This window comes from Micropterus dolomieu, linkage group LG18 (genome assembly GCF_021292245.1).
Source record: "Micropterus dolomieu isolate WLL.071019.BEF.003 ecotype Adirondacks linkage group LG18, ASM2129224v1, whole genome shotgun sequence".
Taxonomy (NCBI): Eukaryota; Metazoa; Chordata; class Actinopteri; order Centrarchiformes; family Centrarchidae; genus Micropterus; species Micropterus dolomieu.
The window spans coordinates 5,534,368-5,547,241 of NC_060167.1; the positions used below are offsets into that span (position 1 = coordinate 5,534,368).

Here is a 12,874-nt window from a genome sequence, read left to right on the forward strand (position 1 = left end):
ATATATTAAAGGCAAGCACATGACAAGAAAAGAGTGCCTGGGGCTGTAAGTAAGAGAAGTAAGTACAAGAGCGATTGGGGACTTAGTGATGAGGAATGATAGATGGAGGGGGAATAAAAGTCTAAAAAGAGTGAAAGAGACATTAAAGAAGATATAATACTGGAGGCAAAGATGGAGGCCAGCAGGAGGGTAGGAAGGACATGGTTTGCAGAGTGAAAGAAACTGAGACCTTTACATCAAGTCCTCCATATTAAACCACAAAGGTTGTTTGGTAAGACCCCTCAGTTCCAATTAAGAGACATCTTATTACTGCAGAATTCAATGGTGTGCTGCAACAGTTTGGGAATGGCCCTTTCCTGTTTCATTATGACAGACCCCATCCACACTACTGCATTTTCGTTTTAAAACGGAGACTACCCAGACTACAATGGCAAAAATGAAGACCTAAAATGGAGAAGTTTGAAAACGCTGCAGACCCCGTTTTTTGTTTTGAAACTCCGGAGTGCATTTTAGTGAAGATGGGCAAAAATGGAGGACTTTAGAAACAATGACGCAGACGCTCACGTTTGGCTCTCTGATTGGGTCTTATAAGTCGTCAAGTTTTTGACTTGGTATTTTTATACCAATATTTCCGTTTTTAAACTAAAACAGAGTAGTGTGGATGGGGCAAAAACCAGTACCATAAACAAATGGTTTCCCCAGTTTGGTTTGGAAGACCTTACCTGCATAGAGTCTTAACCACTTCCCCATATAAGACCTTAGGGATGAAATGCTGACTGCAAGCCAGGCCTGATCACCCAAAATTGTTCGGAGCAAATCCTTCCCGCCAGGTCCCAGGCACATACCAGTCCTTATACCTGGCTACCTTCATCATTCTACCCTTTTCTTGCATGCTGTACTGATTCCTTGAGAGTGTCTTGAGGAGGCAAGAAGAATAATAAATAATCAAAAATGGGGAAATAAGAGGGAGAGGATCATGGATGAGAAGAATAAATCAAGAATGCAGAAAGATGCAGGAAGAGTAAAATGAGGGGAGTAGAGTCAATAGTTTTAAAGGGAAGAAGATTAAACACACACACAGTTGCATGGGCCAACCTCTTACTCACTCAACATAGATAAGAGCATCACTTTAACAGATAAATTACAAGATGTGAAATTAAAGGAAAATTCATGGTGGGACAGAAGAAGACGGATGGATGAGAAAGCTGGGAGACAGAAGGGGTAGGGAGGAAAAATACAAATGTGCAAATTGTTGGGGGAAAAAAAGGTAGAAGGCGAAGAGAAATGGGGCGAGAACTGACACGAAACAAAAGGAAACGGTGGCACACATGGAAAAACATTCCCTCCCGTGCTGTGAAAAATACAGCCAGACGCCTTTCTTGACAAGTAAAAAGCCTAAGGGGTAGGCCAAGGTACTCTGACAATCAATGTCTTTCACACACACACACACACACACACACACACACCACACCATGTACACCTCAGAGTGCTGGTTTTGGAGGTAGACATTTTACCAACTGACAGTCGATGTCAATCAAGATGCACTCAGCTGACTCGAAAATCCCTAAATGGACTTTTATTCTGTGTGTGCGTGTGTTTGTGTGTGTGTGTGTGTGTGTGTGTGTGTGTGTCTGCGCATGGGAAAGCACACATACTTGCTTGGCTTTGGCCTCGAGGCAGATCTGTGTATGAATTTGTGCACACACATGTATGTATGTGTGTGTAAATGCATGCGACAGACAGGCCATTAGTCAAACTAAAATGTGTATGTGAATTGGTTTTGTTTGTGAACATTTCATGTCATTAGCAAAAATGAAGTTGAGAAACAAATTAAGAAGGAAGACTTACATGAAAAAAAGTTGTTACCCTGGCTACCTTGGGTTGCCTGGGAACCCCAGCAGCCAATCACAGAATCCAGAAGTCAGACACAAAACACACATGGTTGGAAATCCTGCCTGTCAGTCAGAACACTGACCCAACCAACTGTTTCATGACAAGAAAGATAGAGAGAGAGAGGAGAGCAGGGCACACGGAAAGATAGATAGATGGAGAGAGAGAGTTCACCCACACAGCAGCTGCATCTCCTATACGCACTTGGTATTCTTGTCAGGCTTTACAAAGTTAACTACTACACACACAGAAACACACACTGTGTCTCCAGTGTCTCCACCGTAAACACCCCCCCCCCCCCCTTTCCTTGGATAGATGCAGGGCAATAAATTGGCCTTACATTTATTAACTTTGCCTATTGCAAACTCCTGAGGTTTAGCCTATTACAATGACTGTGAAACCAGAACAGCTGGACCTCTAAATGGACCGTAAATAAGCACGATATGGCCAATTTCTAGAAAACACAAGTCACTGGCGCTCAGGGAACTGATCTTTTTCCCATTGTGGGTTTATACACCACACTTAGGATGGGATACACTGCCCTCCTGATTTCAGACATCTATAGCTGCGGCCTTATGTGATGCTTTATCCCCATTGATTACATATGCATATGTTAATATAAGCAAAATGTTAGATATGGTCAAGTAACTTTTAACTTTTAAAGTTTATTATCATCCCATTACAGTGTCTAAAGTATATGTACGAGTGGTTCACTTAGAGCTTATTTTACGGAAAAATTATACAGTGATGGAGCATTTCTTAAGCACGGTGCAATAATGCAATAATGCAAATAAATTAATCTGTACCAAGGGAAAATATGTATGCATTACATATAACATTCTGATCTTGGTTATCAGTGAAATTAAGTAGTTAAATTAATAAATATGTAGTTCAATACACACTGAACACCAGTTGAGGCCATCCGTGTGTGTGTGTGTGTGTGTGTGTGTGTGTGTGTGTGTTAACATGCATTCATTCTCAGTTTCTGAACAAGTTGCCTACGATCAAATTATGCATTTATGAATAGAAACAAATAGGATAATCAAATAAAGAAGACAATATTTGCTCAGTCATTCAGACAGACAGAAAGCAGACAGAGACGTAGTAGAAGCAGGTGTGTTCATTCTTGTGAAGAGATCCAGCTGAGATACTCACACCATCTATCATCTACGAACATTCATCTTCCCTGCTCTTAAACTTCATAAACTAGCTCCTAGCACGTGCACACACAGGTATGCGCAAAGACAGAGGCATCAGTATGCAGACACAAGCACCATTATTCTCTTTCGCTGTGACTGATTGATTGCACAAAATGAAAACACATGGTGATTAAAACAAATAGCAGGTAACTTTTGTCATTTTATGACTAAATAAAATCCAGTTTCACATAATGCAGCCACAACATTATAGAATATTAAACTGTATTCATTCTGTCTCTTAGTTTGTCCCCTGAGCCATCTTTCTCCATCATGTTCTGACAGTGTGACACCTGCAGGTAGATGTCACATTGTGATGACACCATTCATCAATCAACATGATCAGTTTTGAGCACTGCAAGATGATTTTCTGGCTGTTTCAAAATGCTGAGTTGTAATTTCAGAGTGAGCTCAGCATACCTGAACATCTTCAGTCAATAGACGCATACAAGCTAAATCGATATACCATGCAGGTTATACAAAACATCTACCATTCAGTAGCCATGAAATTAGCTATTTTGTTAATTTGTTGTGTTAAAGCAGCTGCCAATAGAACTTTTTTTGGAGGGGGAGTACCTTGGGAGTTATTTCGTTCAAATGCTTTAGTGACAAGCGTCAGCGTTGGCAGCAGCTGTAGTAATCGGATTTGATGAAGACAAATGGGCCAATACGTGAAGGAGGCCAATCTCTGTATGACAAGTGGGTTGGATACTTACACTTTCTGGTGACAGCACATTATGGAGTGAAGAAAAGAGGCAAAGACAGGAGCAGTGAAGAATGAAAAAATAAACGCCACATGCCTCTTCAGGTGGTGACAGTCCATCAGAAAGAGAATGACAGGTACAGTGGACATACCACAGAACCACAGGAACATAAAGTGTGAGGAACAGAAAAAGGAGGGCACTGAAGCACATATGGGCTCAAAAGAACAAAGACGTATTTGACAGATTGAGGCTGAGTTTAAGAGAGAGGTTATGACCTGCCCTATTTGTACTTCTTTGGTGACATGTACATTTTAAAGATTACTGATAAGACAACAAATTCTCATTCCCGACTCGTCACATATTGACGCTTGGTCAAGGCCCTTTGCCGTCGCCTTTTAACAATCTGGGCCTTGCCCCTTTGCGTCATTTATTGACGTTTAGGGCTTCGTGGTCAAGTTAGCAACGCTTAGCAACAACAAATATACAACGTCCGGTAAAGTTAGCAACGATAAATATGCAATGTCTGGTTAGACTTTCAACATAAAATGCTAGCATTTCGAAACATCGCCATTTTGAAACAGCGCTTTATTAAAGTCGTGAAACGTTGCAGTTTGGTTAGGTTTAGGCACAAAAAGTACTTGGTTGGGCTTAGGCAACAAATCTGGGTTAAGGTTAGGTAAAGATCATGGTTTGGGTTAAAATAACTACGTACGTCAGTTAACAAGTAAGTTAATTAACATCACTTATGTCAATTTATGTAACTTGCCTAAATAAAAATATTTAATGTTGACTTTTTGTTTCACTGGGGACATGAACCCCGGTCTCCTGGTTAAAAGTCTGGGTTCTGGACCTCGATCCATCCATCCACACCAACCACCTCCTTACTCAGTCTTTTCTGTTAAATATCATATACCTTTACCGTCAAAAACCGACGCTACATGGCTTCCCCCATTACATTCAACTGATTCAAACTGACGACTATGACTCTTGGCCATGCGTCCATATGTTTCGACTTGGATAACTCCGTTTCAACACATTCGTTTATAAAATATTTCAAACCTGTGTGATGATGGTAACTCCATTTCAACAACTCACTACCACATCGGAGCATAGAAGCCCCACCCCAGCGAGCGTACCCTGCCCTCGCTGTTGCAGAGCAGAGCGGCTCACTCTCTACTGTAGTTTATTCAAAGTTTAATTTTAGTTTAGTTTTAGCTGCACACACTATATACATGTAAGCTTTACAAGAATGAAGGTGTGCATTGTTTATGCAGTGTGTGTCCATACTTCAGTTATGAGTGTATATGTATTGAGGATTATGGATCTAATCAGTTCCAACATAATAGCTAATTGATTCATTTATAAATAATTTGTTGTATGGGTGTGTTTTGAGTATAATCAAGCTGATTAGTATATTGTAAAATAAGAAACTAATAACTCATTATCTCACTGATCATCTTAAAAGACTAACTGTGGCATGATCTCTATAAGTGTAAGAGCAAGGTGTGGGTTACTTAAGCATGTTTAACCCCATTTCTACAAATTGTATACACTTTTAATATCTTGTTTTCTGAACAATGATAAATCGATAACATTGTTTTAAGACAGTCATTGATTTCTTTCTAACAAATAGTGAACAATACCTGAAACCTTTGTCATTTATTTTATAAACTTAATTCATAAAAGTTATCATGTGGTATGGCAGGTTAAAGCAGGAACTGTTTTGAAAGTGGTCACTGCTGCATTGAAGGACACTCGGTCCTCAGAAACTTGCATGCTTTTTTGCAAACTTATTTTGCAAACTTGCAAACAGACTTTCTAATGCAATAAACTAACACAGTTAGCACAGTAGTATTTTTTACAGCATCAGTTTGTTTACTGTTTGACTTGTGATTCTCACATTGCTATCTATCCACTTAATGCTTTGTGTTCATGTATGTTAGAGCATCTTTGAATGCACCACAGAGTTTTGAAAACGGTCTTTGCCCTGCAAAAGACCCTGTGTTTGGCAAGAAAGTAGCCAACTCAAGTTGTTCATATTAATTAACTACAGAATAATCAGTATTAAGTTAATTGGTAAAACTTGAAACCAATTGCAGCCTGTATGGAAACTTATACTTTTTGGGTGCTCAGCAGTCAGAGTAACGACAATTTACTGAATGGCCAAAGCTGGCAAAAACACATTTGTGGTTTTTGTGCTCTTCCATCAAGGATGACTGCTTATACTGCTTATACATTTAAACATCACACTCATAAACAAAAGTCTTGTAACAAGTTGTAATAAGTTACCTAAACAGTCTGTCTGTCTTTCTCTTCTCCCCACAGGAAACCAAAATCAACTGTGTCCGCCTGGCAAACAAAGGTATGGGCACCCTTCCATTGCTACTCAGCATGCAGTTACAGTAAAGACAATACTATATTATTTTTACATGTAATTTAACTTTTAACTTCTTAGAGAAGTTCTTTTTTAAAGATTAGTGTGCTTACTTGACTCCTAACTATATTATTGCAGTGTTGCAAATGTGTTAGATGAGATGAACACACACATGTACACACACACTATTGAAAGAGGTGAAGCCACAACCTTTAGCCCAGGCAACCCCACATCCTAACCATGTTATCCTGCATGATTTCATTGCATAGCATTCTCTCTCCATCTCATCTCCTTTCTCCCAATCATTCTTAGTTATTACCCTTTTCTGTCTCACATTCTACCTATTTTTCCTCTATCCTGCTCTCTATTTTTCCAACTCATACTGCATCCATGTTGCTCATCAGTGTATAAAGTGGAACATCAGGGCCATTACATACCGATTGACCACCTTCATTAAACCCGATGGATAGAGGCTAAAGCGTTAGTCGCAGAACCCATTTCATCCTATTCTGTTTTGCTTTCCCCATGTCTCCCATCTTTATTTGCTGCTCATCTCTGGCAAATACACCCATTTGTGTGCCAGGCAATGTGCTTTGAAAGCTTTTCAGCTTGGTATTGATTTTCCTCACCTTGTCTATTTTTTTCTATTTTATTTTATTCGGCTGCATCAAACATTGATTTGATTTTTTCACATCTCCTTTCTCTGTTTTCTGTCGCTCTCACTCTTATTATTATTTCTCATTTACATCAATCATTTAGTGCTCATTTGTGAACATTTATATCTTTTATATCATTCTTTTTTTCTTGCTATATCCATTTTCAGGCTCTATTTTTTTGGGTAGAAAGTACTGTAGGTGCAGGTCTGCAGTGTTTAGACACTGCTCTCTGTCTGTCTGCATGTGTGTGCGCTTGGGAAAAGACATGCTTTTAACTTTGTGGCTGTCTTTCATATGACTAAATGCTAAATTTTTTTTTTGTTCCAAAACAAACTTGAAATGTACTTTTTGAATATTTTTGATATGTGGGCAGTGTGCTGAGGCAATGCAGATGGCAAATTTTGCAAATCCCTATGACTAACTTATTTGCAATACCTGCTATCCACTCGCTACAGCAGCTGAGTTCAGTGATAATGCCACTTGTCCGTGTTAGTGTGTTCTAATCAGTGAAATCAGCTGGTCAGAATAAAACCTACAGGCAGTAATTTGTGGCAGAATTAATTTTAATTATACAAGTATCAGTCAAAGTCAGAGAACCAGATTCGAGTGAAGCTTACAGACATTACCAAAGGACCATGTTTTTGGACAAGTTATGGAAGCCATCAGGTAAAGAGAAAAAAGAGGAGAGAGACGATGTACAATAATCATGCCTAGTGCTCTAACTGAAAAACCACATGTGTTACCATTCTATTGAACTAGTGCCAATGCTAGGTGTTGCCACTTTTATACATTTGCATACTGTGTGTTCAATTGTGGGTAACCACAGCAAGAAAACTTCTCCTTGATGCTGCAAACTTGACTATGATTTGAACACAGTCTGTGTCATTTTCCTTTTCTAAGTGGCTATTGTCTACATGTGATTATACTCACCCAGGTTTCCTGATAAAGAAAACAATAGATCATGGAGGAAATTTGTGTATTAATCATTGAACTCATTTATTACTTTCGTATATTGGTAGACTTTATCGTGGATCATTGCTTTATTTTTGCAATTTAATGTGTGTGTTATCTGAAAACATGGTTCTTTGGCTTAACCAAGTGATTGAGTTAGCCAATCAGATTTTTTCTGCACTCTATTTTTTGATTGGGAATAGTATAAACCTTTGTTTATTGGCTCATGGTTGCTACCACCCCGTCACCATGCAAGCCATTCAGTGTTTAAAGCTAATAAGGACATTATCTGCCAGGACACTATTTGAGTAACACCTACTTACCTCAGTCTAGCTGCTGTATCTTTTAATCTAAAAATCATCAAATTATTTGTTCTTAACAGTGACGAAAGTACTTACTGATCTGATTTTGTCTCTGGGTTAACTAAACCTTTGCAGCAGAACCCAGAGGCTAGATTGTGTCTTTGCACCAACTTTGCCACGCCACAAAGTTTATACTTTTCTTTTCTTTCAACCATCACTTCATTTCTTTTCTCTTCCATTTCCTACTCCCTTTATTTTTATTAACCCGTCAAGCCAAGCTGGCAGAATCAACAAATTCAAACGATAACCCCCAGCACCACATCTGTATTCACTGACTCACTCTTTGATAATAAACATCCTCACCAGCAACACATCTGTTAGGCCTTGTCCTGGTAATGGACCAGCCTAGATGCTCGTTGACACTTACAGTACTTCCTGGCAATATGACCAGACATATCCCAGTTCAAATCTTGAGTGCTAGTTGTCCTATTGATCCTAATGTTATAGTGATCTCTCACCACTGCAATTTCTCTCCTCTAAGACAGATTGTGCAATTGTAAACCAGGGAGATCTAAACCTTGATGAAATGGATAAAGAAAAGTATACGTCTTTTTTTCTTAGACTTTTTTTCTTCTTTCTTTTCCTTTTTGTTGTTGTTTGTTTTCTCTCTTCCCTCTCTTTCTCATGCTTTCCGGCGGGGATGTGCGGCCCTTGGCCTTAGTGGTAATAGGTAGGGGACAAATAACAACGCCGTACATTCTAGTCATCCCAAGCGAAGGTGATTATTTCTTTATAGGCAGAATATTTTCTTCCCTATGTTATATTTTTTCATCACAGTACAACCATAAACACAACACAAACCCTGTTTCATTTTGGTTGTCCCCTGCCCTCCCCTCCTTTTTCCTCCTCCCTTTATTTCTTGACTTTGTTTTTACGTTGTTTTTTTTTTGGTTTTTGTCGTTCCTTTCATTGCCATCTTACTGCATTTGTTTGCATGTCTGCTCTGCTACGGGTGTCGCTGGCTGTGTTTGAACCTTCTCTTTCTGTCTTGCATCCACATACACACGCACACACAGCAGTAAATCTATGCTGCTTTCATGCACAGTCGATAGCGTAGAGTATTTGGACTTGTCTTCTGATCTTCATCAGACTTTCATATGAAAAAGAAACACCGAAAATCTATCAAAAAAGAAAAGGATAGCTGCAAACTAAATCAAACTTTGGAACTTCATTTCTCCCTGTTAGATATAAAGCCAACTTGAGTTATAATGCATAAGCTATACTGTAAGTTTTGGTTGTTTATGTGGTGGATTAATTTGGTTGAGCCCTAAAATGAACTTTCTCAATTTAAATAGCACCATCCTCCACTGAAGAACGATGCCAGTTTTCTCAAATCACTCCTTAATCACAAAACATACCCTGCAACTCATTGCATACCAACATGCTTTCATTTACGACAAGACCCTGACAGTTGTGACGATCAAATACTGAACATGCCTACAGTTCAATTGTTTGTCACGCTCATAGACTTAGCAAAGCATTTGAACTATTGTAAAGAACAAGGACAGTGAACCAGCCATCTGTTTTCCAATGCTATGTTCATTGAAAGAATGTGGCCTTACATTTGAAAGAAAATATATTTCAATTTTTTTATTTGGCTGTATGATCAGCATATTATTTTCTAACTGTTGAACATAAAGCATTTAAATACATAAATGGGTTACATATCAAAATAAGATATTCAGCCTTTGAAGGATGTGACACCAATTACTGTATGTCTTGAGTAAAGAATAATATTTTATATAACTGAAGTTATTAGTGATAATGAGACCTCATGAGAATGAAGATGATTCCAACAAAAGGTGCTTTATTGTAAAATGGCTTCATGTATTAGTGTTCGTTTTAATACAGCCCAGTTCCTTAAAATCCAATCCTCCATGTGCAATATAAACACAGGAGCTAAACATTGTTAACTGAGCTGGATTTTATTTTGCAATGCAGAGACGTGACAGGAGAATATCAATGTCATTTAGCAATACAATAATCAAAATGTTGACTTGAACAATGGGGACACAACAGGGAATCAGCCAATAGAAAGCATAGCCCTAAACTACTGTCAAAGTTCTTTGTTAAGAATATGAGATGACTTCACATGAATACAATAACACTTTTTGTCCTGAGGGAAATTGAGGTTGCAAGGCCCAGCACAAAGAATTATGCATACCATGCACAATAGCAGACACTAGTGAAGTCCTAAATTGAATAAATATTGATTGTATTCATATGAAGCATGGTTGCTTACTTCAATGTAGATGAAAGCAGAAACCCTCTGGGTATGTTAAAATGGCAATGCACTGGCATTCAATGTTGTACAATATTCAGCTAGATTTACAAATCTACACTTATACATTATAAATGAATAAATCATCGCAATCCTTCTGTACGGTAAACCATTTGTGTCCAGTCATTTTTTCTTATTCAGCACTTCACCGCTTAGCCAGTGACAGCAGCTACTCACTATCTAACCCATGTTACATTGTCTAAGCCTAGGAGGGCTCAAACATAATAATAATGGTTTTGCTTTGAGACTGTGTCTGGGCTGAGATTGACTCATCTTCAGTTCCCATCAGTTTAAACGGTGAAATCTGAAATTGCAATTCGTTGGAGTGTGTTTCTTTCTTAGCATCCTGTCACCTTTTGTTCTGCCTACACCAAATATAAACAAAATACCAAAAGTTTTAACTGGGCCATTACCCTAGCTTTACAAATAGAAAAGATAGTTATTAAACACAGTATCTGTTGGCTGTCTGGTAAATGTGACTGATTTTGAAGTCATTCCACTTTTTAAACAGATAGATTTGAATGTGAAACAAACACAGCCCTGGTTTTATATCACACACTCAGCAGCACCAGCCAGGTGGCAGAAATCCCACTTCGTTCGTCTGTTCAGTCCTTCAGAAATGCATATTTAAACTGTTACTCAATAAAAAAACAAATGAGCACAAATATGTACGGCTGAGTTTGCACTGAAGCCTAAATTGTCTTTATTGTATTTATTTTACATGGGACACAAATCTGATCTATTTCAACAAGAAATAGTTGGAATAAAGCTTGAACATTTCTTAGCTAGTTGCCTTTGTTCATTGTGGCAAACATGCAGCAGAGAGCATGTATTAATAAGTGGGACTTCTACATTGGCAGTGTCTGCATGCCCTTCACTTGCATATTTCTGTAACTCACAGGAGCATCAAACCCACCCCTTGTCATCCATACACTGGTATTATATGTCAGCTTCAATTCCCATTACCATTAGTCCTGAGGTCGATTATAATTGGTGGTGTACAGAGTCTTGTTGTAACTGACTCTGGTGCTGCGCAATACTGATGCAACATGTGGCTTGCTATCTGTGTATGTGTGATGTAAGTGTGCATGACTGAACTGCAAAAGTTAAACATTGAAGCAACCTTATCTGAATAATCTTTGTCATTGACCTACACTACCTCTCTCTCACACACAAACCCACACACAAACACAAGCGCACACAGTTCTTACAACCTATCCTCCTCATATTTTCCCATCATAGCTGCCTGCGTGCTGCTTAGTGAGTCAGTTTGCTCTCTGAATTTGCAACAGATTGAGTCAGATTGTTAAAAGAAGAAGTAAAAAAACTCCTCAGGGGTGTTTTTTTTAGGTGAATATGTGGTGGTGGTGATGATGTGACATTTTAAGGGCACAATACCACTCAGCAATGGATTAAATGCTGTTCAAGCTGTACAGGGAGTACACAGGGCTGCAGCTACAGCTGACAAAGAAATAGAGAAAGAGGGAAACTGAGAGACAGAGAGAGTAAAAGAGAAAGAGACCATATTCCAAAGAGGGGAAAGAAATAAAACCCAAGAGAGTAGGACATGATCAGAAACCAAGAGAGACAGATAGTGACAGAAACTGAGTCAGACTCAGGCTCAAGGATTTTTGATTTTTTCCCCTCCAGCTGTAGCATTGTGTATGCAGACAGGTGTACCTGCCTCACTCCCTGCCAGACAGACATTGTGGCGAATTGTTGTCTTATGCTAAGTTCGCCCTTCCAACTCTGCAATGAATTTTCCATCTGCTCCACTGCACGGTGACAAAATGTTCAGTTGTCCCTGTGTAAATCTTAGGGGCCAGGTCGTAAAGTACTCACCAGCATCTGCGGATAGAGTGGAGGAAAGAGGGATGGATGAAAGAAGGGAGGGAAAGACATGAAAAAACAGAGTAGGAAGGGAGTGCAACAGAAACATTAAAGAGATGAGAAAAGCTGGGAAAATCACAGGATGGATAGATGGATGGTTAGATTCTGTTTTAACAAGGAGACTCAGGATGAGCAGAACTGTGAATTTATGAACTTTTGAACTCACTGCTAAATCAGTGGGGTGTTTGATTTTCTATGCTTTTACAAATTGAGTCAGGCATCCAGACAACCATTTAAAGCTTTAAAGTAAAAATGACTAAACAAACTAAAATCATAGTCAGAATGTGCTTTTGTCTGGCCCTGTGACAAAAAAAATCTTTGTCTGATGCAAGATCAGCATGACTTTGATGAAGATTAAACTAACTTAAATTTTCAATATTTTACATTTGGATCTTAATTGCTGAAATATACCTAATAAACTCTATATTTTATTTAGTATACAAGATTGTGATATGTGCTTTGTTGCGGGTAAAATTTTCCCGCTATAAAAATGCAGTAATTTTGTGATTATTTCTGCTACATGTTGCTCCAACACACTTTGGGAAACATTCAGCACCTTGGCTGTGGCAT

At 38.7% G+C, this 12,874-nt stretch overlaps 1 protein-coding gene across 1 annotated transcript in view; it reads left to right on the forward strand.

Annotated features, from left to right (window-relative positions):
• ptprt (protein tyrosine phosphatase receptor type T) overlaps positions 1-12,874 on the forward strand; it is a 334,210-nt gene that overhangs the window by 208,374 nt on the left and 112,962 nt on the right. The window contains exons 15-16 of the mRNA XM_046028632.1: positions 6,116-6,152; positions 8,795-8,851. Of these exons, the coding sequence (XP_045884588.1) occupies positions 6,116-6,152; positions 8,795-8,851 (94 nt within the window). The remainder of the gene's footprint in view (positions 1-6,115; positions 6,153-8,794; positions 8,852-12,874) is intronic.